Raw genomic sequence first — 24,781 nt, forward strand, 5'->3', positions numbered from 1 at the left:
TAAATTATTAATTTGTCAAAATTCATGGCACAAATATTCTTCCACAAGTAATTCTGGACAGGTCTCCGTGCTTCTGTAACCGAAAGACCACTGCACAGGAAGCTGCGCTCTCATTGGTCAGTATAGTAGAGCCCTGCAGTTGCATGAATTTTAAGCCGAGCCCTACCCATGTCCGCAACGTTCAGGCCTTGCCCTACCCAGGTCCGAATGCTTCTGCCAAATTTAAGGCCCGGCCCTGCCCGAAACCCGATATCAGAAATAACTTACTCCATTAGTGAATCAATTAGCTGCTCCTCTCTGTCTCACTCGRTCCCTGCACGCTGCTTACTCTGCATACACTCTGCTTATGGCAGCTCTGGGTCTGTGAGTATCCATAGCAACGTCGGCTCCGCTTGGGCTGCTCTGTTCAATAATGAGACGAGAGAGTAGTTAGCTGAGCTACTTTTCGTCACTCTAAACTCCGACAAACTCAAGGAACATTATTATTTTCTGTAAAATAATCTCTCCTGTTTTTTATTTGATGGATATTTAAGCACTTCTGACACCATGTTATGGTTTTAGTCAGATATGACTGTACTGCGCTGTACAGGCTCGGGCCGGGTAGCAGAGCTCTACAGTGTAYTCAGAGAGTTGAGAAATGTCGAGAAATCAAAAGGGATGATATTAATTCATTCAGTTACAAACATCGACTCAATGAGAACACTAAAGAGAGAAGAAAGTAAGTAAAGAGAAGAGCGACCTTAAGCTACTGCCCTATACCTTTCAACGAGACTTCTACATTCACAAACTGTAAGTAACTTTCATTATTTTCATAAATGGCTGGAACAATTGGGCTATAGGCTTCATAGAAATCAAAAAAGTATGCAATTTTGATTGTGTAGACAAAGCCTTAGCTATAACATTATAGTTTGTTAGAATATTTGGTTTGAGCTCTCTGGAATCCCCCCTGCCCCACGAGGAATCCCTCAGCTTGAGGTGACCTTTGACATCGCGATGTCATTCAATGGCATTCTGAACGTATCAGCAGTAGACAAGGGCAAAGAGAACAAGATCACCATCCCCAACGACAAGGGGCGGCTCAGCGAAGAGGACATTGAGAGGATGTTGCATGATGCCGACAAATACAAAGCTGAGGACGATGCACAGAGGGTGAAAATAGCATCCAAGAACTCCCTGGAGTCGTACACCTTCAATATGAATAGCAGCGTTGAGGACGACAACGTGAAAGGCAATATCAGCGAGGAGGTCAAGAAGAAAGTGGTGGACAGGTGCATCCAGGCCATTTTCTGGTTGGAGGACGACAAAGAGGAGTAGGAGCTTCAGCTGAAGGAGCTGGAGAAAGTGTGCTAGCCTATCATTACCAAGCTATACCAGCAAGGAGGGATGCCTATAGGTAGCTGTGGAAATCAGGCATGGTCCAGTTCTGGTGCCAGCTCCCAAGGCCCAACCATTGAAGAGATTGACTGAAGTGAGGGACTTGTATAATGGACTTTTCAAAATGCATTAGTACAGTATCACTGAATACGTTTTGCTATTCAGGAAATACTAATTTCTACTATTTGACATTATAATGCCCTTTTATGGCTCAGAGCTATTCAGGAAGTGTTTATATGTATTGGTTGTACTGCAAAGAGACAGTGGATAAACAGTTMCTCTAAATGGGTGGAGAATAATCTTTTTTTAACATTTTAAAAGAAGATAGAAAACACACTGTTGATGTTAATATGTAATTTCATACCGTATTGCATTGCTGGACATTGAACATAACATGTATTGAAATAAGTTTATTGGTATGTTGGCTGTTGCCTTCTCATCATAGCAGATTCAGTATTCACATATATATTTTTTTGGGACACAATACCATGAAATATTGTAAACAAAACTTTGATCGASAGCTAAACCACCAGAAAGAGAAGAGCAGGTGAAGACACCTTAATAGCCACTGTTTATAAACTCTTTATTCTGTGATAATATCTGATACAATTACTATGGTCCTTCTTGGAAAAATAGGCACATTTCTGGTTATCCCAAAAGAAAAATCATTACATTTCTGGCACATATTGTGCCTATATAAAAACGAATACAGGTCACATTTTTCTTATTTTATGCTTAATGGTGTCAAGCTCAGAGAACCAAATATAATTGATTTGGAATATTTAATATTCCTTGGGTCACTGAAGGAAAGTACCAGATGAAAACCGTAATTTTACTCTAATGTACAGTACCAGTCAAAAGTTTGGACACACCTACTCATTCCAGGGTTTTTCTTTATTTTTTACTATTTTCTGCATTGTAGAATAATAGTGAAGACATCAAAACTATGAAATAACACATATGAAATCATGTAGTAACAAAGTATTAAACAAATCAAAATATATTTTATATTTGAGATTCTTCAAAGTAGCCACCCTTTGCCTGATGACAGCTTTGCACACTCTTGGTGTTCTCTCAACCAGCTTCCTGAGGCAGTCACCTGGAATGCATTTCAATTAACGGGTGTGCCTTGTTAAAAGTTAATTTGTGGAATTTCTTTCCTTTTTAATGCGTTTGAGCCAATCAGTTGTGTTGTGACAAGGTAGGGGGGTATACAGAAGATAGCCCTATTTGGTAAAAAACCAAGTCCATATTATGGCAAGAACAGCTCAAATAATCAAAGAGAAATGACAGTCCATCATTACTTTAAGACATGAAGGTCAGTCAATCCGGAAAATGTCAAGAACTTTGAAAGTTTCTTCAAGTGTAGTTGCAAGATCCATCAAGCACTATGATGAAACTGGCTCTCATGAGGACTGCCACAGGAAGACCCAGAGTTACCTCTGCTGCAGAGGATAAGTTTATTACAGTTACCAGCCTCAGAAATTGCAGCCCAAATAAATGCTTCATAGAGTTCAAGTAACAAACACATCTCAATGTCAACTGTTCAGAGGAGACTGCGTGAATCAGGACTTCAAAGTCACCAATAATAAGAAGAGACTTGCTTGTGCCAAGAAACATGAGCAATGGACATTAGACCGGTGGAAATCTGTCCTTTGGTCTGATGAGTCCAAATGTGAGATGTTTGGTTCCAACCGTTGTGTCTTTGTGAGATGCAGAGTAGGCAAACGGATGATCTCCGCGTGTGTGGTTTCCACCGTGAACTATGGAGGAGGTGATTTATTTAGAATTCAAGGCACACTTAACCAACATGGCTAACACAGCATTCTGCAGAAATACGCCATCCCATCTGGTTTGTTCTTAGTGGGACTATCATTTTCTTTTCAACAGAACAATGACCCAACACACCTCCAGGCTGTGTAAGGACTATTTAACCAAGAAGGAGAGGGATGGAGAGCTGCATCAGATGAGCTGCATCAGACTCAATTGAGATGGTTTGGGATGAGTTGGAAAAGCAGGAAAAGCAACCAACAAGTGCTCAGCATACGTGGGAACTTCTTCAGTACTGTTGGAAAAGCATTCCAGGTTAAGCTGATTGAGAGAATGCCAAGAGGGTGCAAAGCTGTCATCAAGGCAAAGGGTGGCTCCTTTGAATAATTTATTTATTATTATTATTTATTTATTGAACTTTTTTTTTTTTTTTGGTTACTACATGATTCCATATGTGTTATTTCATAGTGTTGATGTCTTCACTATTATTCAACAATGTAGAAAATAGTAAAATAAAGAAAACCCATTGAATGAGTAGGTGTGTCCTAACTTTTGACTGGTGTAGTACTGTATGTCTTTTCACATATCATTCGCTCATCCCATGACAATACGGTAGTTGGAACTGGGAAGAATAAGGGAAAATTCTARGCAGTCGTCGGCATTAGGAAGGATGTTTACGTAATATCCGTAGGCTTAAACCGGGGAAAGTTATTTCCTGAAGTTGACCAGTAGTGAATAAGTCCTGCCTTGAGCTTTCACACCAACCCAACCCACATACAGTATATTATTTTCACGACTAAGACATTTGGTGCCATTACAGAACCGACACAAATGATTGATAATGGAACCGTTGGAGAAATCTCAGAATGACGACACTGGTAAGAATGTCACTTAGCTAAATTAGCCATCAACAAGTGTTTTAGCTAGGCTAGCTTGATTGCTAGCTAACTAACTAACCCTTCGTGATAACCAAATCTCACAAATGCGTGTGCATTGCGGAATGTAGCTACAGATCACTGAAAATTTACAAAATGTTGCTATTGCTAGAGCTGTCACTTGCTAAGTGAACTCGGTTGACCTTTCTGTTACTGCCACCAAGTCAAAATTGGCTATATCGTAAAAATAAATAAACGAAAATAATTTAAGGCTAGTTAGGCATAAGTTTAGCAGTGTAGTTAGGTATAAAATCTGATTTTAATTAGAGAAATAGGCGGGGGTTTAGCCATAATAATTACGATTTTGTGGAGACGTCAGTCAACCTAATTAGAAGCTATGGCAGGTGTGTGCCAAGGATTGCSGTGTCTCCACTGACACAGACAAAACAATGTTATCTGTCAGTTCGATTGTCAACAGGTGTATTATTATATTCATGAATTGCTTTGCATGTGGTGTTTTGTAATGTTATTGACATCGGAAGGGATCGCCTGTGTAGTAGGACTCAGTGCAATTGCTTGCATGATCATGCTTTATACAGCTCATAAGATACATTGAAGTCAGTGTTGAACTCTATTCACAACCTTGTATTGTCCTATATTCACCATAAACAGATATCTTATGTTCTCTCAATTTTTCTGCTTGTCAGATGCAATGGAAATCTTGCATGCCCAGCTAGCAGGTTGCCGAGCGCAGCTGGAGCACTGGCAGGGTGTGGCGACGATCTGCGAACTGAGCAAACAGGAGGAACTGGGAGAGCTGCAGAAACAGTGTGACCAGGAGATGCAGTCTCTTCAGGAGGCCCTCAGAGGTCAGAGAGAGAGAGATATGCACAGTGTGACCAGGAGATGCAGTCAGAGGTGGAAGACACCTTTTATACATACCAGTGTTTCCCTACCATTGTATAGATGTGAGAAAGGTCGCTCCATGCCTTCTATTCATCATGCATTCCCAATGGGGGCTATGGTCAAAAGTATTGCACTAGATAGGGAATAGGGTGTCATTTGGGACGCAGATAATGTGTAGGACCCACCTAGATGGCCTGTTATTGTCTGTCATCATCTCATTTCTCTCTCTTCTATTCTCAGAGACGGCTTCTCAGTATGAGGCTAGAATATCTACTCTGCAGTCTGAGCGTGCCCAGTGGAGGAGAGCCAGTGTGCAGTCTCAGGTGTGTGTGTGTTCACCTCAATGTTACTAAACCTATTTCCTTGTCTCTGACCTCTCTCTCTCTCTCTCTCTCAGGGCAGTGTAAAGAAGGACAGGTTGGAGGCAGGAGCTATGCAGTCCGAGAGCCAGTCGACAGACTCTCCCACCAATACCCTCAGAGAACCAGGAACGGACGGATGGGATAGCCAACCAGSGGAGGCTGAGGGGCRGGGGGAGGGACCAGGGGAGGGTGAAGGGGCAGGGCTGGAGGGCTATTTCTCCCAGAACTGTGACTTCGCCTCTTTCTCCTCCTTCTCCTTGGACACGCCCTCACTGCCACGCCGCCCCCCCCCCCAGGAAGACACTGCCTCCCTGGTCTCCACGGGAACCCTGGTGCCCGAGGCCATCTACCTGCCCCCGCCCGGCCACCGTCTGATCACACACACCGAATGGGATTCGCTTAACACACAGGTGAACACACACACGTTGACATCAATTCACTAAGCAAACAAGTGAGCACTAGCCACAAAAACACACTCCAACTAGGACTTCTACTGAACAAAAATATAAACGCAACATGTAAAGTGTTGGTCCCATGTTTCATGAGCTGAAGTAAAAGATCCCAGAAATGTTTCATACACACAAAAAGCTTTTTTCTCTCGAATGTTGTGCACACATTTGTTTACATCCCTGTTAGTGAGCATTTCTCCTTTGCCAAGATAATCCATCCACCTGACAGGTGTGGCATATTTAAGAAGCTGATTAAACAGCATGATCATTACACAGGTGCTGGGGACAATAAAAGGCCACTCTAAAATGTGCAGTTGTCACACAACACAATGTCACAGATGTCTCAAGTTTTGAGGGAACGTGCAATTGGCATACTGACTGCAAGAATGTCCACCAGAGCTGTTGCCAGAGAATTGAATGTTAATTTCTCTACCATAAGCTGCCTCCAACGTCGTTTTAGAGAATTTGGCAGTACGTCCAACCGGCCTCACAACCGCAGACCACGTGTAACCACGCCAGGCCAGGACCTCCATATCCAACTTCACCTGAGGGGTTGTCTGAGACAAGCCACCCGGACAGCTGATGAAGCTGTAGGTTTGCACAAACTAAGAATTTCAGCACAAACTGTCTGAAACCGTCTTCGGGAAGCTCATCTGCTTGCTCGTCGTCCTCACCAAGGTCTTTGCCTGAATGCAGTTCGGCGTCGTAACCGACTTTAGTGGGAAAATGCTCACCTTCAATGACTACTGGCACGCTGGAGAAGTGTGCTTTTCACGGTTGAATCCTGGTTTCAACTGTACCGTGCAGATGGCAGACATAGTTTTTGATGTGTGGGCAAGCGGTTTACTGATGTCAACGTTGTGAACAGAGTGCCCTATGGTGGTGGTGGGGGGGTTATGGTATGGGCAGGCATAAGCTACTAACAACGAACACATTTGCATTTTATCGATGGTCATTTGAATGCACAGAGATACCATGACGAGATCCCGAGGGCCATTGTCGTGCCATTCATCCGCCAACATATATACGTGTGTACTCATTATCTCTGATGTGGTCTGATGTGGACTCATGGCGTCTGATGTGGTGTGGTCTGATGTGCAGGTTGAGGAGCTGAAGGGAGAGCTGAGTCGACTGAGGGACGAGAGGACAGAGCTGGAGAGCGAGCTGGACACACAGACTACTGAGACACACAAACACGTACTCCCACCTTTACACACATGGCATATATTGTATATTGAGAAGCGTCAGTTATCCACGGAATTGAATGTTACTGTGTGTGTGTGTGTGTGTGTGTTAGGTCTCAGTTCTCCAGTCTCAGGTGCAGACCTCAGAGGCCCTCCTACAGGAGCTGCAGAAATCTTTCAACCAATCACAGAATGCCGTCCATAGTAGGCTGGTGAGTGACAGGCACCTGGTCCAACCAGGGAGGATGGGGATGAGGTCCATGTAGTGTGTGTTTGAGGTGTTTTGTGTGTGTTGTGTTCCCAGGCGGAGCTGTCTCTCTCTCAGAGGAGGGTGTGTAGCGAGCTGTCCAGACTGAAAGGGGAGGAGATCGAGGAGACTGATGGGGCAGGGGACGCCAACACACCCCTTGGTCCTACACTACAGGTACTGTGTGTGTGTGTGTGTGTGTGTGTGTGTTCATACAGTCAAGAATCATTGAAATACATAGAAAACATACTATTACTGTATGCACTACTGTACTCCCACCTGTAGGGGGCACACAGTGAAGAGAGGCTGCTTATTGAGATCGTCAACCTAAAGGAACAACTGGAGACCCGCGTGGAGGAGAGCGGTCTGTTCATCTSCCTTTTCTTCGCTCTTTCTTTGTGTCTTTGTTTCTTTCTTTGTGTTGATAAGTGTAATAGAAACTGCCAGCTGTATGTTGGTTTTTAACCATTCTCTCTTTCTCTCTTCCCTGGTACTGCCGCAACAGAAGTTCTACAAGGTGAGTGGACATTGGTGTGTGTGCGCGAGAGAATTTGAAAATTGTGTGGTATAGAGGGCCATAGGAATTAATCCGTAATGCATTACACACAGGCAGTTGATAACAGGCGTTGACCGTAGTAAACTCATAGGGTGTGTTCGAGTAGTTAGGCTAATGAAGCCAACTTTAGACGAAAGTCAACGAATGTAGTCGGAGTCGGACACTGTAGTGGTTTTCCAACAGCAAAGCTCAGATCAACATGGCAGTGTCAACATAGCTGCAAATGTTTCTGAAAGGTCTAAATAAACTTTTCTTTATCCCTAATATCACACACTCACAAACTGAAAACATAACGTACTTCCTGAAGTGTCTTCAGAAAGTATTCACACCCCTTTACTTTTTCCACATATTGTTGTGTTACAGCCTAAATTTAAAATGTATACAATTTTGATTTATTTTCACTGGCCTACGCAGTACCCTGTAATGTCAAAGTGGAATTAGGTATTTTGAAATTTGTACAAATGAATACAAAATGTAAAGCTTAAATGTATCACCTGGATTCGGTCCTATGTAGCAACATTTTAAATTGTTTTATTTTTTATTTTTACGTTGGATAAAAGTAGAGACTCAGAGCAAGAACATGGTATATCATACACTGCAGTTCAGGAACAATGGGAAAGTAACCCCACGTTTGAGAAAATGGCCCGTGAATGTTTTGGTACACCTGGAGAGCTCTTCTTTGTCTACACTCATTCAGCATCGTTCACACCTGCTTAAGCCTTAGCCCCACCCATTTCTTTAAGGATTCACARGTGAGGCCATGTGCTAAAACGAGTGAATATGGTAGTGTAGTAAACAACCAAAGATTCCAAGATTAAAAGTGGTGAAAGTAGTAGTAAAAATACACTTTATCTAGTCTTTGGTCTATATCCTAATCTGACTTTGGTGCAGGTCATGTTGTTCTTCACATTACCATCTCTGGTAAACACACACTATATCAAATAAAATCTGTTTATTTGTCACATGCACAGGATACAGAAGTTGTAAACGGTACAGTGAAATGGTTACTTGCATAGGAGAGTCTTTTGTTTAGACATGTAGCTAGCTAGGTAAACAATAAACGATGATCCCAACTCATACTACCATGTATGATTCTGCAAGTAGCTAAAGATAACCAACTAGGTTCAATGACATTGGGCTATAACTAACAATGCAAATGGCTTTCTGAGATACAAATATTGTTACTACACAGATCATACATGTAACATTAGCTAGCCAGCCATCTATCTAGCTAACGGTACACTTTAACTTGCAATGAAAACCACTTTCTGACAAAATTAGAGACTTATAATATCTGAAAATGTAGCTAGACTCTTACCCATATACATGGATGAACGCTTCTCCCTCTGTCATGAATGCCATGGTTGCCCTTAGTTTGAAGATGTAATCCGGAGACAGGTGTTTTATACAATAGCCTTTTCGACTCTCCGCATTTGGCAATCATCTCTCTGCTTCAACCGGGCATTCCACTGATTTCAAAGCTCGGTCAACGTGAGAACAACACTGTTGATCGCCGTTTCTTCCCCCATCATGGTCATCAGAAGACTACACATTACTGAGTCTGGTTCAATTAAAATGTTTTTACCTAAATCAGGGATTTTCTCTACCTCGGATCATTTTCAGAGTCAGAGAGAGTCAGCATGGCACGATCGTCCTCCAGAAAGTAGTCCATCACAACTTTTTCCCACTGATCTTAGTCGATAGCGCTATTAACTTCAGGGAAGCAGTGCAACACTTTTTCAGTTCTTTCTGATATCTGTCAAAAAAAGCTGCTGTAGAAAGGATTATCCACACATTACTGAGCAGCTTATATTATAGACAGAAGCATGCTACAATGGCAGACCAATCTGAGCTCATCTCTTGGCATGTCCAGCCCATCTATCTCAGCAAATCATGGCTAGCGGGAAGGTTCCTGTATTTTTTCTGTGGCTAAACCAACTAGGCTAGTAATTGAACAATTGTATTCTTATTTACAGATGGCATGCAAGTTTGTTATTAAGGCACATGAAATTTCACATGTTCCAGAAGGCATTTCTGCCCCAAAATCCATTTTGATAAAAAAAAGTATATATTTTTTAAATGTTAAAATGCCTCTATGTGAAGTAGTGACGTGCGACATGCGCCTAGCTTCTTGAAACAGGTCACAAAAGTCAATAAATATTCAACCCCTTTGTTATGGCAAGCCTAAATAAGTTCAGGAGTAAGAATTTSCTTAACAATAATAAGTTGCATGGACTCACTCTGTGCAATAAGTGTTCAATAACCCCCTAGAGTCGATATCTGCACCTCTGCGGAAATCTAGTTAGCATAATAAAAAACATTCTCAGCAAAATCCATCTGTTTAGGTTGGAGAGAATTTCTTTGCATGGGCTGCATCTCAATCCATCGCATCTGCCAATGGCGGCCTTCCGCATCTGGAGTGGAAGGTGGCCGAGCTACAGCGGTGTTTGTCAGACCATGAGACATCCCGAAAATGTGTCTTCTCACAAAAACATTTGTAGCATCAGAACGGTTTGGCCTACATGAGACTTACGAACATGATGGTGTTCTCCGTTTTAGCTCTACTACCCCCCACAAGCGCCACAGGACACATATGAAGTCGGTACCGCCAATCTGCCAACTTCTGACTTGTGTTCTATCAGTTTGGTCTACACAGTAATATGACCCCTCCATGCAAAGGTGAGACTCACTCGAACACGTACAGTGCATTCAAAAAGTATTCAGACCCCTTGACTTTTTCCACGTTTTGTTACGTTACAGCCTTATTCTAACATGGATGAACATAAGTATTCAAACCCTTTACTCAGTACTTTGTTGAAGCACCTTTGGCAGCGATTACAGCCTCAAGTCTTCTTGGGTATGTTGCTACAAGCCTGGTGCCCCTCTATTTGGGGAGTTTATCCCATTCTTCTCTGCAGATCCTCTCACGCTCTGTCAGGTTGGAAGGGGAGCGTCGCTGCACAGCTGTTTTCAGGTCTCTCCAGATATGTTAGATCGGGTTCAAGTCCGGGCTCTGGCTGGGCTACTCAAGGACATTTGTCATTGTTTTATAGATTTATCATAGGGGGAAAAAACAACAATTTAATCAATTTTAGAATAAGGCTGTAACGTAACAATGTGGAAAAAGTCAAGGGGTCTGAATACTTTCCGAATGCACTGTAGATGTTGGTGGTTTTGACGCCCACGAGACTCGTCTGAAGCCCGGTACCAGTTAAAAATATTAATGGAGGTATATATGGAAGCAGTTTAGTGCCAAGTTTTTTGTTAAATATGGGTCCCAATTTTTGTTAAAATTTCCTGATCTTTCATATCTTTCTCAGATATTGGACAGACACTTTGACACTTCATTTTATCAAATAAGATATATTCTTTATATCTAAAATTCTAAATGAAATATCTAAATTATCCTTGGTATGACCATCTTAAAACAATCCCACATGTTACCTATTTGACAGTTAAAAGAATGAAGTGTACAGAATAAAACAAATTAAAAACATGCATCCTGTTTGCATCAAGGCACGAAAGTAATACTGAAAAATATGTGGGAAAGCAATTCACTTTTTGGCCTGAATACAAAGTCTTATGTTTGGGGCAAATCCAATAGAACACATTACTGAGTACCACTCTCCATATTTTCAAGCATAGTGTTTGCTACATCATGTTATGTGTATGCTTGTAATTGTTAAAGACTGGGACATTTTTCAGGATAAAAAATAAATGGAATGGAGCTAAGCACAGGCAAAATCCTAAAGGAAAACCTGGTTCAGTCTGCATTCCACCAGACACGTGGAGTGAATTCAACTTTCAGCAGGACAATAACCTAAAACACGAGGCCAAATCTACACTGGAGTTGCTTACCAAGAAGACAGTGAATGTTCCTGAATGGCTGAGTTACAGTTATGACTTAAATCTGCTTGAAAATCTATGGCAAGACTTGAAAATGGTTGCCTAACAATGATCAACAAACAATTTGACATAATGGGCAAATATTGTACAATCCAACAATCCAGAGCAGTGGTGTCAACTCATTCCATGGAGGGCTTTGTTTTATCCTTTCAATTAAGACCTAGACAACCAGATGAGGGGAGTTCCTTACTAATTAGTGACCTTAATTCATCAATCAAGTACAAGGGAGGAGCGAAAACACTAGGGCCCCCCCGTGGAATGAGTTTGACACGTAGCTTAGAGARTTACCCAGAAAGACTCACTGCTGTTATCGCTGCCAACATTGATTCTAACATGTATTGACTCGGGTGTGAATACTTATGTAAATTAGATATTTCTGTATTTAATTTTCTATATATTTCCTAATTAAAAAGTTCTCCTCTTCATTATGTGGTATTGTTTGTAAATGGGTGAGAATCTATTTTGATTTCAGGCTGTAACACAACAAAATGTGTAATAAATCAAGAGATATGAATACTTTCTGAAGCTATTGTATAATGCATTTGTTAGAGTTCTCAAATATCACTTTCATTTGTATCCCCTGTAGCTTTAGAGTCGCGGCAAAGCTGGTTCCTGTTTCAGTCACGTCTTTGGTCGTGTCCGRGTGGGTCAAACAAAAACACTGATTGGTTGACAAGTAGTGCCAACCAGTTGCCAGGCAATGGCTGTATGGTGCCATCGGTGAAAAGCAACTGCAGAAATTGAAGGAGACTATATCAAAAACCGCATGATCACATGGTTTTTCATGCGGTTCATGCAGTTATCCACATAATGCATTTTGAAAGGCGGTGACTTGACAAAACGTATCCGCTCCAACAAGCCCATTGTCTTTCCCTTGTGAAATAGGTCGTCTGACCTCAATGGGACTTCCTTGATAAATAAGCGTTCAGTAAAAATAGTCCTGTTGACCTTTGCCCTCTGCAGTGCAGCTGTCCAGTCTGAAGACCGAGATGGAGCMGGTCCAGTGTCAGAAAGAGAAGCTGCAGTTGGAGCTACAGACCTGTCGCATCGAGCTACAAGGCCTCAGGGTGGCGCTCTCACACCTACAGGGAGACAGCAAGACTCTCACCCATGACAAGGTACTGTACAGGGAGACCAGGGATAGAGGTATGCGTGCGTCCGTCTGTCCGTGTTATACCTTTTGTGTATTTATCTTTCCTACTTTGGGAACACTAACATGTTACTGTAGCTCTCTCTCTTTATCTCTCTCTTACCCTCACCATTCTCACTCCCTTTCTATCTCCCTCCCAGGCGTCCCTCCAGCAACAGTGTTTGGAGCTGCGTAGCCAGATCATCAGTATGCGTTCTCAGGTGGACACCAGCCAAACGGTGCAGAGGGACTTTGTCCAGCTTTCACAGTCACTGCAGGTACAGTACACTGATTCAGGACCAGTCCACTCAGGGTGTATTCACATTGAGTTGGTTTATGTTAGTTTACAGCACTGATCTAGGACCAGTCCAGCTGGATTCCATTTTCAATTTTGGTCCATAGTCAAATGACCATGAGCCTTCCTCATGGTCTCTCACTCTCTCTCTCTCACTTTCTCTTCTCTTACTCCTCTCCCCCCCCCCTTCTCTCACTCTCCCTCCATCCTTCATCCCTTTCTTCTCTTTCTTCTAGGTGAAGCTGGAGTTGATCCGTCAGGCTGACACTCTGGACCAGGTCAGGGACATCTTGGAGGAGGGGCTTCCTGAAGAGGGTGCCCCGCCCACTGGTGCCACGTGAGTCTATCAGAGCAGCACAACAGAGCCAAAGCGACGGGAGAAACAAGAAATATTCCAAGGGTGACCAATAAGAACGCGGCTGGACATGAAGTGCAACAGTATAACCACAGAGAAAGATTTGACCACTATCATGACTATCCCCGCGTTGAAGAGGAGTGGGCTGAGCAAGGAGCTGTGCATAATCACTGATATACAAATCAGATTGCATTCCAGACAACTCCTAATGAGAATCAGATCTGTGCTTGCCTTGCTCAGGCCAGTCCTCTCCAACATTGGGAATCACCACCTCCGCTTGTAATGTGACTTGGAATATTTGTACTTTGGAGCTGTTCAATGATGTTCTGATTTTTTTGAGGGGGGTTGCACTTCGACTCATGTTGCTTGAGCGCCCTCCATCATTCCATATTTGTTTTTAAAATGTATTTTCTCATGTTCAATGACCAAACACTCATTCTATGACCAAACGTAACCCCRGTTTTTAAACTGGACTCATTGAGATAACTTGAATATTTGTATTGAAGTTCCTGACTCGATATTCCCGCTAGTCAGATGTGATGAGAAACACTCCATTACTGCTTTAGTGGAAGTCACTAAAAGGCAATATGTTGAGAAAAGGCCAGTATCTACTACTGTAAGTTATACCGTATTATGATACTTCTGCATGCACACACACACACCCACCTCTCAGGACTTCCGATCATTGATCTAATAGCACTGTCCTTGTTGATACCAGCGAGTAACACTAACAACCCTGTTTCAAACCACTCTGACACAATTACCATCTTTACCTTTTTTTAGACGTTACCATGTTTTTAAATGAAGAGTAAGAGATAAGAAACCTGTAAAAAATAATATGAATGAATTTGGCATTCTCTCTTGTTGATACTAATTGCCGTAATATATAAATATACATTGAAAGACTACTCATTGCAGGATCATGTTCTTCTTGTGTAATTGTTTGCGGAGAGAGCGGTGTGTGTGTGTGTGTGTTCACCCTGTTAAACAGCTGGGAAGCATGGATCACTTAGCACATGAAAACCCTGGGAGGCCTTCCACATAAAGTGCCTCCAGAAGATTCTCTTTGTTACCTGGCAGGACAGAATACCCCACACCGAGGTACTGAAATGGGCTGGAAGTGGTAGCATGCAGTCCACCTTAAACAATCACCAACTAAGATGGCTTGGTCATGTCATCCGCATGCCAGAMGGCCGACTGCCGCCGAAAGGGGTCAACGGTCACATGAAGGCCAACGCTCTGCTGTTGGTCAGAAGAAGCGGATGCAGGACCGAATTAAAACCCCTCTGAAGAGGTGCAAGATCAATCCATCCAGTATAGAGGACCTAGCCACCTGCCGAACGTTCTGGCCCATTGCACAATGAGAGCGCATCAGGAGTATGGAGGACGAATGCACACAACATCTGGAGGCAAAGCGTGCAGAGGCATGCTAACAGGGCTATTCCTGCCCCCTCCAACCAAGCCTTCACATGCCCAGTCTGCATCCGCAGCTGTAAAACCATGATTGATCTCTTTAGCCACCAAAGGACTCCGAAGTAAAGGAGAAGATGCTTCTCATCGTAAGTGAGATACTGGGAATAAAACCAAAACCAATAACAATTAACCAGCCACTCTCGCATTCTCTTTCAATACAGTTTTATTTTTTAAGAATAGTCAGAATAATTTGAATATATTGTTCATGTTCATAACACTTACCTATATATATTAACTTTATTTCAATACATACACAGAAAAGAAAAAAAAGTGTTTATTTGCACGTTTTTTTTGTTTTGTTTTTATAATTTTTTTCTGGTGGCTTTTGTATGTTTCATTCTTTGAGCTTGTCAAAAAAAAAATCGCACTTCTAGTGACGGTCTGCGCTCTCGTTTCTGGGAAGCGCTTCCACCGTTTCTCTTCTCATTCTTTTCTCTCCTTTATACTCGTGTTCTTTTAGTCCCACTTCTTGCTTACTAGATTGTCATCAGCAACTGCATGGGAAAGAAAATGGCTGTCATTTTCAGGGTATTGGCAACCGGATGAGGTAGGACTAGACTCAAGTCCCAAATTGAGCACTAGCCCCCAGGGATCAATTTGGAGGATAGGTATAAGCAATATGGGGAACATTGCAACCCAGCCTAAAAATGACCATGTTTTTAATAATACAACCCTTTTAGATCTACATGAAGTACTATTGATTGATGTGGAGTTGGGCATGCATCTATTATTCTGGCCATTTAGTTATATTTTAGTACTGCACAATTTACGTTATCCAACACCTATATACTCAACACCAAATATTGGTGGTTCTGTGTAGCTCAGTTGGTAGAGCATGGCGCTTCCAACGGCAGGATTGTGAATTCCCAGAGGCCGCACGCATGACCAAGTTGTTTTGGATAAAAGTGTCTGCTAAATGATACCAATATTTTTACTATGTCCATAAAAAAACCTGACTTTTCCATACAATCATAGGCGTATGTATGTTGACCATAGTTCAATGTTGGAAATGTTTTATATTAACAAATTAAAACTGCAATGGCTAACCTTGTCCCCAAGCACGYTGGTGGAGGAGTCTACAAAGGCAATTACTACCTAAATGTGACATTATAGCCATAAAATTAGACAAACTTTAAGCAGTATGGGAATACATAGAAACCTGTAGGAAGACACTCACACATAGACTTTAGTGAATACATGTAAGAGTGGGTATTATATATTATCAGTGTAAATTCAGTGTTGACACCATCTGGACACAAAATACAAAACCATTGATTCATAAACAAAGTGAAAACAGGATGGAAGGGCGGAGTAGCCAAGGCAGTGGTCGGTATAGGACAAGTGGGGGAGAAGGCGATGAAGAGATACTTGATAGGAAGGTAAATCATATTAATCATTATTATTATGAAAGACTTCACAATTAAATAGATTCATATTTAGAATTGAAGCAAGTATGAAAGTCTGGATCAATTTTCACTCTAAGCTGTTTGCGTGCGTGGCCACACACCACCTCCAGGACTGCCGTGCAGAAGAAATGCCAGCCCGCACAGAGATGCAAGAGATTGAACTTCACTATCAGCCACTTTCAATGCAACAAACCAAAACAAATCTAAGATTGAATCTGTGATTTTGTTGTCGGCAGAGCCACAGCTAGCCTAGGCAGCCGGTAGTGGGCTCTAGATCGTTTCCTCAACTACAGTACAGTGGTGGAAAAAGTACCCAATTGTCATACTTGAGTAAAAGTAAAGATGCCTTTTTAATAGAAAATGACTCAAGTAAAAGTGAAAGTCACCCAGTAAAATACTACTTGAGTAAAACTCAAAGTATTTGGTTTTAAATATACTTAAGTATCAAAAGTAAATGTATAAATTATTTATAATTCCTTAAGCAATCCAGACGGCACCATTTAAAAAATAATAATAATAAAATTACGGATAGACAGGGGCATGCTCCAACCCTCAGACATAATTTACAAACGAAGCCTGTGTTTAGTGAGTCCGCCAGATCAGAGACAGTAGGGATGACCAGGGATGTTCTCTTGATAAGTGTGAATTAGACCATTTTCCTGTCCTGCTAAGCATTCAAAATGTAACGAGTACTTTTGGGTGTCCGGGAAAATGTATGGAGTAAAAAGTACATAATTTTCTTTAGGAATGTAGTGAAGTAGAAATATAAAGTTGTCAAAAATATAAATAGTAAAGTACAGATACCAAAAAAAAAGTAGTACTTTAAAGTATTTTTACATCACTGCTACAGTACACATTTTCCCAGTTTTTTTCGGACAGCCCACCATCAAAGCTAGTTAAGGAAAATGATGCCTTTGCAGCATGAATGGAGGATGCTTTATGTACCAGCCGGGCCACAGGGGACACAAATGTATTACTGACTGGGCACATCAAATCCTAAAAAATAGTACCGATCAAGCGGCCACTATCGGCTGCCGGGGTTAAGCCAAAGCGCATCGGAGTATAATTCTATTGACGGGTAGCGCACGTGTGGTGTGCACATTTGATATTCTTTGCTAGTTAGCGAGTTATTAGCCCAGTTATAGGTAAGTATTGGTGTTACAAAGCCTCATGGCAGCAACCAGGTTTTCCCTCTACTCTGGCCTTGCGCCTGTCTAATTACCACACCTGTTCCCACTGAACTAATTGACATTCCTGCACTATTTAAGCTGCAATTTCCCCCCCTAGCATTCAGTTGTGCTGGTGATTTTAAATCGGGTGGCCATCTTGCTTTTGTTCTTCTTTGTTGTGCATGACTCTGACCAAAAACCACAACAATTCTAAAACCTCCAAACAACCCAGTGTGCTTTGTGTGTGTGCAATAAACTCAAGTATTGGATTCCTGCTCCATCTCCTCATTCCTCTAACATCCTGACCAATGTACAATAGCGGTAGCAACAGTCCTAAACCAAATTTACAGTCCACCCTAGCGCCTTTTCTTCAATTGGTCAGCAATGGGGTGTTACTGCTTCCTACAAGAGCATCATGTAAAAACGTTTTTTAAAAGACTGCATTGAACACTACATCATAGGCTACTACATCATAGAAATCAAAATTGTGAAAATGTTATGGAATTTCCATAATTGGTTTTGTTGGTAGGCCACTCTGATAGGCATACATTATGCTCAAATAGCCACGATATCCTATTGGCTGCTGTCTAAAAATGTAAGGGTACAGCCTCAGTGTTCACTGTAAACGCGCGCTGGAAATTGCACAAAATTCTCACAACATTCAAGTTTRCACTCGCAAGACCTGAACTTTGCCCAGGGCCCAAAATAGAGGGAACATTTCTGTGGATATTAACAGGATATTATTACAAGGAATAATATAGATTTAATCGATAACAGATGTGTGTGTCCTTACCCTCCAGGTAATTGCGGGCCACAAACTTMAGGACCTCGTCAATGAGGATGACAGGGAAGGAGAGCTTGAGCACCACCATCCATTTCTCCACGTTCAAGTGGGTCAACTTAAAGATCATCTGCAGCGGAGAGGACAGGCACATTTCAGACACGTATTACATACTACTACTTAGTTATCACACTCTTACGGCTAGATTCAATCCGATCTGCCCTTTTCGGCTATGCACCTTTTTTTAAAAGCAATGTTTCCGCGTTTGCATAGACCACTCACTGTAAACGCTGCATATGTAGGCTCAATCGGGAAATTCRCTTTAAATGTCAATCGCACTATAACGGCCCAGATTGAATCTAGGCCTTACTCAGTTGTCAAATACTCTTACTCAGTTATCACTCTTAGGGCTCTATTCAATCTGTATCGCTGATTCATTACAGATTATGTGATAGAAATGTTCAGGTAATTTACGATTGAGCCGACATATGTAGTGTTTACCGMGAATCCGCCGCTAACGCGGGGACATTGCCTTTAAATTTCAATCACGCTCTAACGCTGAATACCACAGTAAAGGGAAGTGTATAACAATAATGTTTGACTGGGAGAGAGAGCGAGAAGCAGACAGAAGGCGAGAAAGAGAGGCAGAAGGAGATCGAGAGAGTAAGACAAAGAGAGGTGGATGTAGGATCAAAACTAGTGGTCCTTGGAGCCGGAGGGTTGTGGTGCGAGGTAAGGCAGACTTACGGGCATGGGGTCGACGTAAATGATCACGAAGTGGAGTGACATGGAGAGGGACATGGCTCCAACCAGCCACAGGTTGCTCCAGGGGGGCATGCGCAGCAGGGACTGGTTCTCAGACAAACTGGGAAGGGGGGGATGGGACAGAGGGGTTACGTAATCCACGCTGGCTAAACACTGTGTGTGTGTGCTGAGATGTTTGGATCCTTCTTGAAATGTAAATTTGATTTGTGGATCCAAATAAAGCATTTAAAATTTTTATACACGGTTATCCACAGAGGTGTGTGCCAAGAGGTGTGCAGAAGCATGTGGGGATCTGAGATTACATGGTGAGGGATGGAGGATAATGTTTGTTCTGCACGGTTAATCTAAAGTTACTCTTCCAATTTCTTTGGGGTTACACTACACTTTCAATGTAATAGCTACTTCTGAGATTAGGSTTTCATATCATACTCTTGATACTCTGTGTTTTAGAAACACACTGTTATAGAAGTGCTATAATTTATAAACATAAGTGTTTTATATAACTTTACTGTTCATGTTCTACCTCTAAGTTGATATACTGTGTGTGTATCAAGAATTACAGTGCTAACAAACTACCAGTGTTGCAAGTTTTGAGGACCCAGATTAAACCTACTCCTGTCCTGCACTACAACGCATGTCAAATGGATAATCTCCATTGAAAGTGCTTTTTTTWGTCAAGGAGTAGGCTTAATCTGGGACTGGGAAACAGGCCCTTCATGTTATGCCTAATTGAATCTTGCATTTCTACCATGAATCTTCAAACATTYCTTTATATTGAACCAGGCAGGAACCAAAGTTGCTTCTAGCTCTAGTTGCAGTCTGACCTGTTGAGGGCATTGCACATCTCGATGGTGACCAACACAGACAGGGCCATGGTCATGGGCGGAGCGGCCTCAAACACCTCACAGTGGACGCCGACAAAGTCCTCGTTTTCCTCGTGGCACTGCATGAAGTGGGACTGAGGAGAAAAATCAGAAATTAGGATGGAACCATTTACTGGATTATCACAATCATTCACTGTACATTTTTGCTAAGTAAGAAGTTTAAATGTAGATCCTAGGGAGACCCTACACCTAAAATGAAAAATCTCCAAGATTGATGATGATCATGATGAAGGTCTTTGACCATTAATGTATTTTAAATGAGGATCTCTTGATCATAATTATGGTTTTAGACCAATGACGCAACATATATGAATTTYGAACTGCAGTGGCACTTTTGTACTTTGTATGGTTTCTTTAATTATTTGGTGAAGCCAAAGACAAATCTCTACATTGTGTTGAGTTTTTTAAATTCTAAAAAACAATAGTTGATTAGTATCTGATACAGGTGTGCTGGTGCTGGGATGGGACAAAAGCCTGCACACCCAGTAAAGGTGGAGACCACTCCCTGTTCTACAGAGTCTTGTACATCCCAAATGGCACCCTATTTCTATAGTGCACTACTTTTAACCAGAGCCCTATGGGCACTATATAGGGAATAGGGTGCCTTTTGGGACACAACATCTGCTCTACTCACCAGACTACATTTTTGCTCAATAACTCATTTAAATGTAAATCCTAGGWAGCCCGTACCCCCAGGATTGTATAGGAAAAAAAATATATATATTCAGATCTACATGGAGAGCAATGAGCTAGGCCTAGGGTTCCGATTGGTGATGCTACCAAAGATGTTGGATTTGAATTGTCTGCTTAAGGGGGTGCCTCTCCCATAGACACCAATGAGATAGCAGTCTGCTTAGTTCATTGACTTCCATTGAAAGAAAAATGTGGGAGGTCTTGCTTCCTCTTCCGTATCTGATGCTGCTACTCACCAGCTGATAGAAAGACACGCCAGGGCCGTCGTCACTGTAGAGGAACCACCAGGCGGCAGCAGCAACGGTGGCAGCACCGACGTAGCCTGGAACACACACCACAGGAAGTCAGGTAACATTGATCTCAATTATAATTGGTCCTATTTGATTTCCTTTTTCTGTTGGAAGTATCGAGATGAGACGATGATATACTTTGTTGTTTACTTGCATCACATCACAAATTTGCTTTGCATCACTTTTAATTAGTTTTTTTTTTAAATCTACTGTGTTCCTTTATCACGAGGATGTACAGAAACAGTATAACATGAATTTGATTATTGCTTTGGCTTCAGTTTGTGTCCCACCACTATGCCAATACAGCACTGCTCAATTTGAATGTGGTGTTGTAGAGAGGGGGGTGTCTACGCTGTACGCCAGTGGAGGCTCCTCAGAGGAGGAAGGGGTGTTTTTTGTTGTTGTGAAACAGTTATCCTTTTTAGATAAAACTATACTAAATATATTCACGACACCAAATAATGGATTAAAGGTCTACAGTAGCCTCAACAGTACTCTGTAGGGTAGCACCATGGTGTAGCTGTAGGACAGCTAGTTTCCGCCGTCCTCAATCAAAGGATCAGAGAATTAATCTAGTACTGAAAGCATAAGCTACAGCTAGCTAGCACTGCAGTGCATAAAATGTGGTGAGTAGTCAACTCAGAGAGAGAACAACAATAGTTGAACATTTTTGAAGCAAGAGAGAGAGAGAGCTAGCTATATTTCATTGGATTTTCTCCCACTTACTTAGCTAGTGAATGCAGCTAGCTAGTTWAGCCTACGCAAACACCCGGCTCAAACAGAAAGGAATGCTATGTTGAATTTCATAAAAACTAAAAATGGTGAAATATTCTTTAAAAACTACTTATCCTCTTTAGATAAAAACTACTAAATATATTCACGTCACCAAATAATTGATTAAAATACACTGTTTTCAATGAAGGTTTACAATAGACTCAACCGTACTCTGTAGGGTAGCACCATGGTGTAGTTGGAGGACAGCTAGTTTCCGTCCTCTGGTTACATTGACTTCAATACAAAACCTAGGAGGCTCATGTTTCTCAACCCCTTCCATAGAATTACTTACACAGTAATTATGACAACTTCTGGAGAACGTCCTCCAACCTATCAGAGCTCCTGCAGCATGAACCGACATGTTGTCCACCCAATCAAAGCATCAGAGAATTAATCTAGTACTGAAAGCATAAGCTACAGCTAACTAGCACTGCAGTGCATAAAGTGTGGTGAGTAGCTGACTCAAAGAGAGAGAACGACAATAGTTGAACAGTTTTGAACAAATTAATTTCTTRAAAAATGAAGGCGAAGTGAGAGAGAGAAAGCTAGCTATTTCATTGCATATTTTTTTTCACTTCCACTTACTTCGCTAGTGAATGCAGCTAATTACTTTAGCCTACTCAAACACCCGGCTCAAACAGAGAGGGATGCTATGTTAGCTAGCTAGCTTTGGGTATCCAACACTGGAACTCTTCTAAGTCAAGGGAAGCTTTTGGTTTTATAAATGTATTGCCACTGGAGCCCKCACCAGTGTAACTGCTAAACTGCTTGCTGACTGTACTGTGTGATTGTATCGGGTTTACTAATGCGTTAGTTCTAGTAGATATGTTGAGTATGACATTAGATAATATGGTGACAACGATGTAGGCTGTGTGTAGCGGTTATGATAGGAAGGTTTGGCTTGGAAAGTATTTTTTCGCCTGGTCACAGACAGCTGATGTGTTGTGCACTGAAGTCCACAAGCGAAGGGAACTGTGAAAGGAGGTCGATCACGTAGATGCGAGAAGGATATATACTCCAAGAAAAGTAATCATGCTGTTTGTATGTGGCTGCTATGAAAGTGAACTGTGTTTGATCAGGGGTATATTCATTCCGCCGATTCTGTTAAAACGTTTCTTAAACAGAAGCAAACGGAAACAAAATGGGGACAAACCTGAATTTGTCCAACAGAAACTCTCGTTTGTAACGGTTGGATTAATGATTACACCGTAGATCAGCTAGATGCAGGCAAGAGTGTGCAAGGCGGTATTGAACGTGTCACTGTCACCTTGATTACTCAAATTTCTCTCGACCTCTGCACCTACATTGTAAACTTCCATTCATAGAATAGGTTGTAGAAATCTAATGATGCGTATAGGGGAAATGTGAGTATCATGTAGTAGCCTAAACCTATCAATGTTACATTGAGCTGAGGGGATGGAATATAAATGAAAGTTATCCAATATGCTGTAATAGAAATAAAGCCATGCTCATAATTTTTTTWAATCGTCCTCCCTCATCTTAAATGGCACCGACCACAACTGCTGCACGCCCATTGTTGGGCAAAGCAGCAGTAGGTGAGGGTTGAAAGCTCTAAGCGTTTGACGTTGGGTCAGGGTTGTATTTAGATTTACGACTGAGCCAGGGATAGTTCAGGGTTGGAGAGTCAGACATAGCTTCATGAGATAGAATTAGGTCAGAGATGGATAGTGAGCATAGCGTCTATGTTGAACCTGGAACATGACTCTGTTCCAATAACCACGCTAGCGTACTACATAAGCCCCATTTCTAACTACTGCTAACAGGTCCCATGTGGCTCAGTTGGCAGAGCATGGCGCCTTGCAACGCCAAGGTTGTGGGTTTGATTCCCACGGGGGACAGGTATGAAAAATATGTTTCTCTGGTTAAGAGCATATGCTAAATTACTCAATTTTGTTCATGTAAAAAATGGGTTATTTGACCGGATCTTGTATGTTTACACTTGGAAGATCTGATTACAATCGGATCACAAGGAGTCTTTTAATCGTCTACACCTGTCTAAAAATGTGGACACAATTAGAATGTGGACAAAGGATYCATGTTAGCACCAGGTATAGACGGGGCTTTAGACACAATATCCACCAAGGCATACTATTTAGAAACAACATGCACACTAGCAAACTACTTAGAATGAGGCAATGTATTGGTCATGCATTCACAATGGTTATTCTAGTGACCCCAACGGTTGTTGAAGGAAAATGAGAGGAGGAAAGCATAATGGCCAGTGCATTTGTAATTGTTTTGTTTTGTATTTAGTGTTGTTGATGTGTTCCTGACCCAGAATACATTTCCATGCAAATGGACAATAAAAGTGTTGTCATATTATATGGTATGGTATCTTATCCTATCGTACCTCCAATGGCGAGGTATCTGAAGAACAGCCATCCAGAGATGAGGGGCTCCTTGGGGGAGCGGGGCAGCTTGCCCATGATGTCCAGGTCAGGGGGGTTGAAGCCCAGGGCAGTGGCAGGGAGACCATCAGTCACCAGGTTGACCCACAGCAGCTGGACAGGGATCAGAGCCTCGGGCAGACCCAGGGCAGCGGTCAGGAAGATACTGAGAGAGATGGAGGGATGGATGAGGAGAGCGAGGGAAAGAAAGAGAAAACAAAGAAAGGAGAAGAGTAAGTTTTGACTAGAACTGTGTGTGGCAGTCATATTGATGTTCTTGCTCACGGTGGTGTCTTGACAGCCAATACAGGAGCGTGACCAAGTAGTTATGGTGCTACTACAGTGAATCTCTGTCTTCCCTCTAGATTGGCATTCAACCACGGTTATGTCTGTCGCGATGTGGTCACTTCAACCCATCCCCCGAACACTCACCAGACGACCTCACCAACGTTGGAGGAGATGAGGTAACGGATGAACTGCTTCATGTTGTTGTAAATGGCTCTGCCCTCCTCGACAGCTGCCACGATGGAAGAGAAGTTGTCATCAGCCAGGACCATCTCAGAGGCAGACTTGGCAACGGCAGTGCCAGAGCCCATGGCGATGCCGATCTCGGCCTTCTTCAGGGCGGGGGCATCGTTCACTCCATCTCCAGTCTGGTGGAGGAAGAGAGAAAGAAGGAAGAAAAGAGAAGGTAGAGAAGGAGGATGACTGTTAGTGATGTGTTCTGTAT

General features: G+C 42.2%; 2 protein-coding genes and 1 pseudogene across 2 annotated transcripts in view; 2 read left to right on the forward strand and 1 right to left on the reverse strand.

Annotated features, from left to right (window-relative positions):
* Positions 1 to 567: 567 nt before the first annotated feature.
* LOC111981699 (heat shock 70 kDa protein-like) lies at positions 568 to 1,467 on the forward strand (annotated as a pseudogene).
* Positions 1,468 to 3,768: 2,301 nt separating this feature from the next.
* rabep2 (rabaptin, RAB GTPase binding effector protein 2) lies at positions 3,769 to 14,316 on the forward strand. Its single transcript, XM_024013094.2, has 12 exons — positions 3,769 to 4,022; positions 4,727 to 4,888; positions 5,166 to 5,248; positions 5,323 to 5,697; positions 6,838 to 6,933; positions 7,034 to 7,132; positions 7,225 to 7,344; positions 7,453 to 7,531; positions 7,673 to 7,684; positions 12,593 to 12,747; positions 12,920 to 13,036; positions 13,290 to 14,316. Exons 1-12 carry the CDS (start codon positions 3,986 to 3,988, stop codon positions 13,392 to 13,394), a joined length of 1,440 nt encoding a protein of 479 aa, XP_023868862.1. The 5' UTR covers positions 3,769 to 3,985; the 3' UTR covers positions 13,395 to 14,316.
* A 710-nt stretch (positions 14,317 to 15,026) lies between these two features.
* LOC111981689 (sarcoplasmic/endoplasmic reticulum calcium ATPase 1) overlaps positions 15,027 to 24,781 on the reverse strand; it is a 28,925-nt gene continuing 19,170 nt past the window's right edge. The window contains 7 exon segments of the mRNA XM_024013093.2: positions 15,027 to 15,375; positions 18,250 to 18,367; positions 18,985 to 19,102; positions 19,827 to 19,960; positions 20,816 to 20,901; positions 24,015 to 24,217; positions 24,484 to 24,704. Coding sequence (XP_023868861.1) covers positions 15,338 to 15,375; positions 18,250 to 18,367; positions 18,985 to 19,102; positions 19,827 to 19,960; positions 20,816 to 20,901; positions 24,015 to 24,217; positions 24,484 to 24,704 — 918 coding nt within the window. The 3' untranslated portion in view covers positions 15,027 to 15,337.

This window comes from Salvelinus sp. IW2-2015, linkage group LG20, assembly GCF_002910315.2.
Source record: "Salvelinus sp. IW2-2015 linkage group LG20, ASM291031v2, whole genome shotgun sequence".
Lineage (NCBI taxonomy): Eukaryota > Metazoa > Chordata > Actinopteri > Salmoniformes > Salmonidae > Salvelinus > Salvelinus sp. IW2-2015.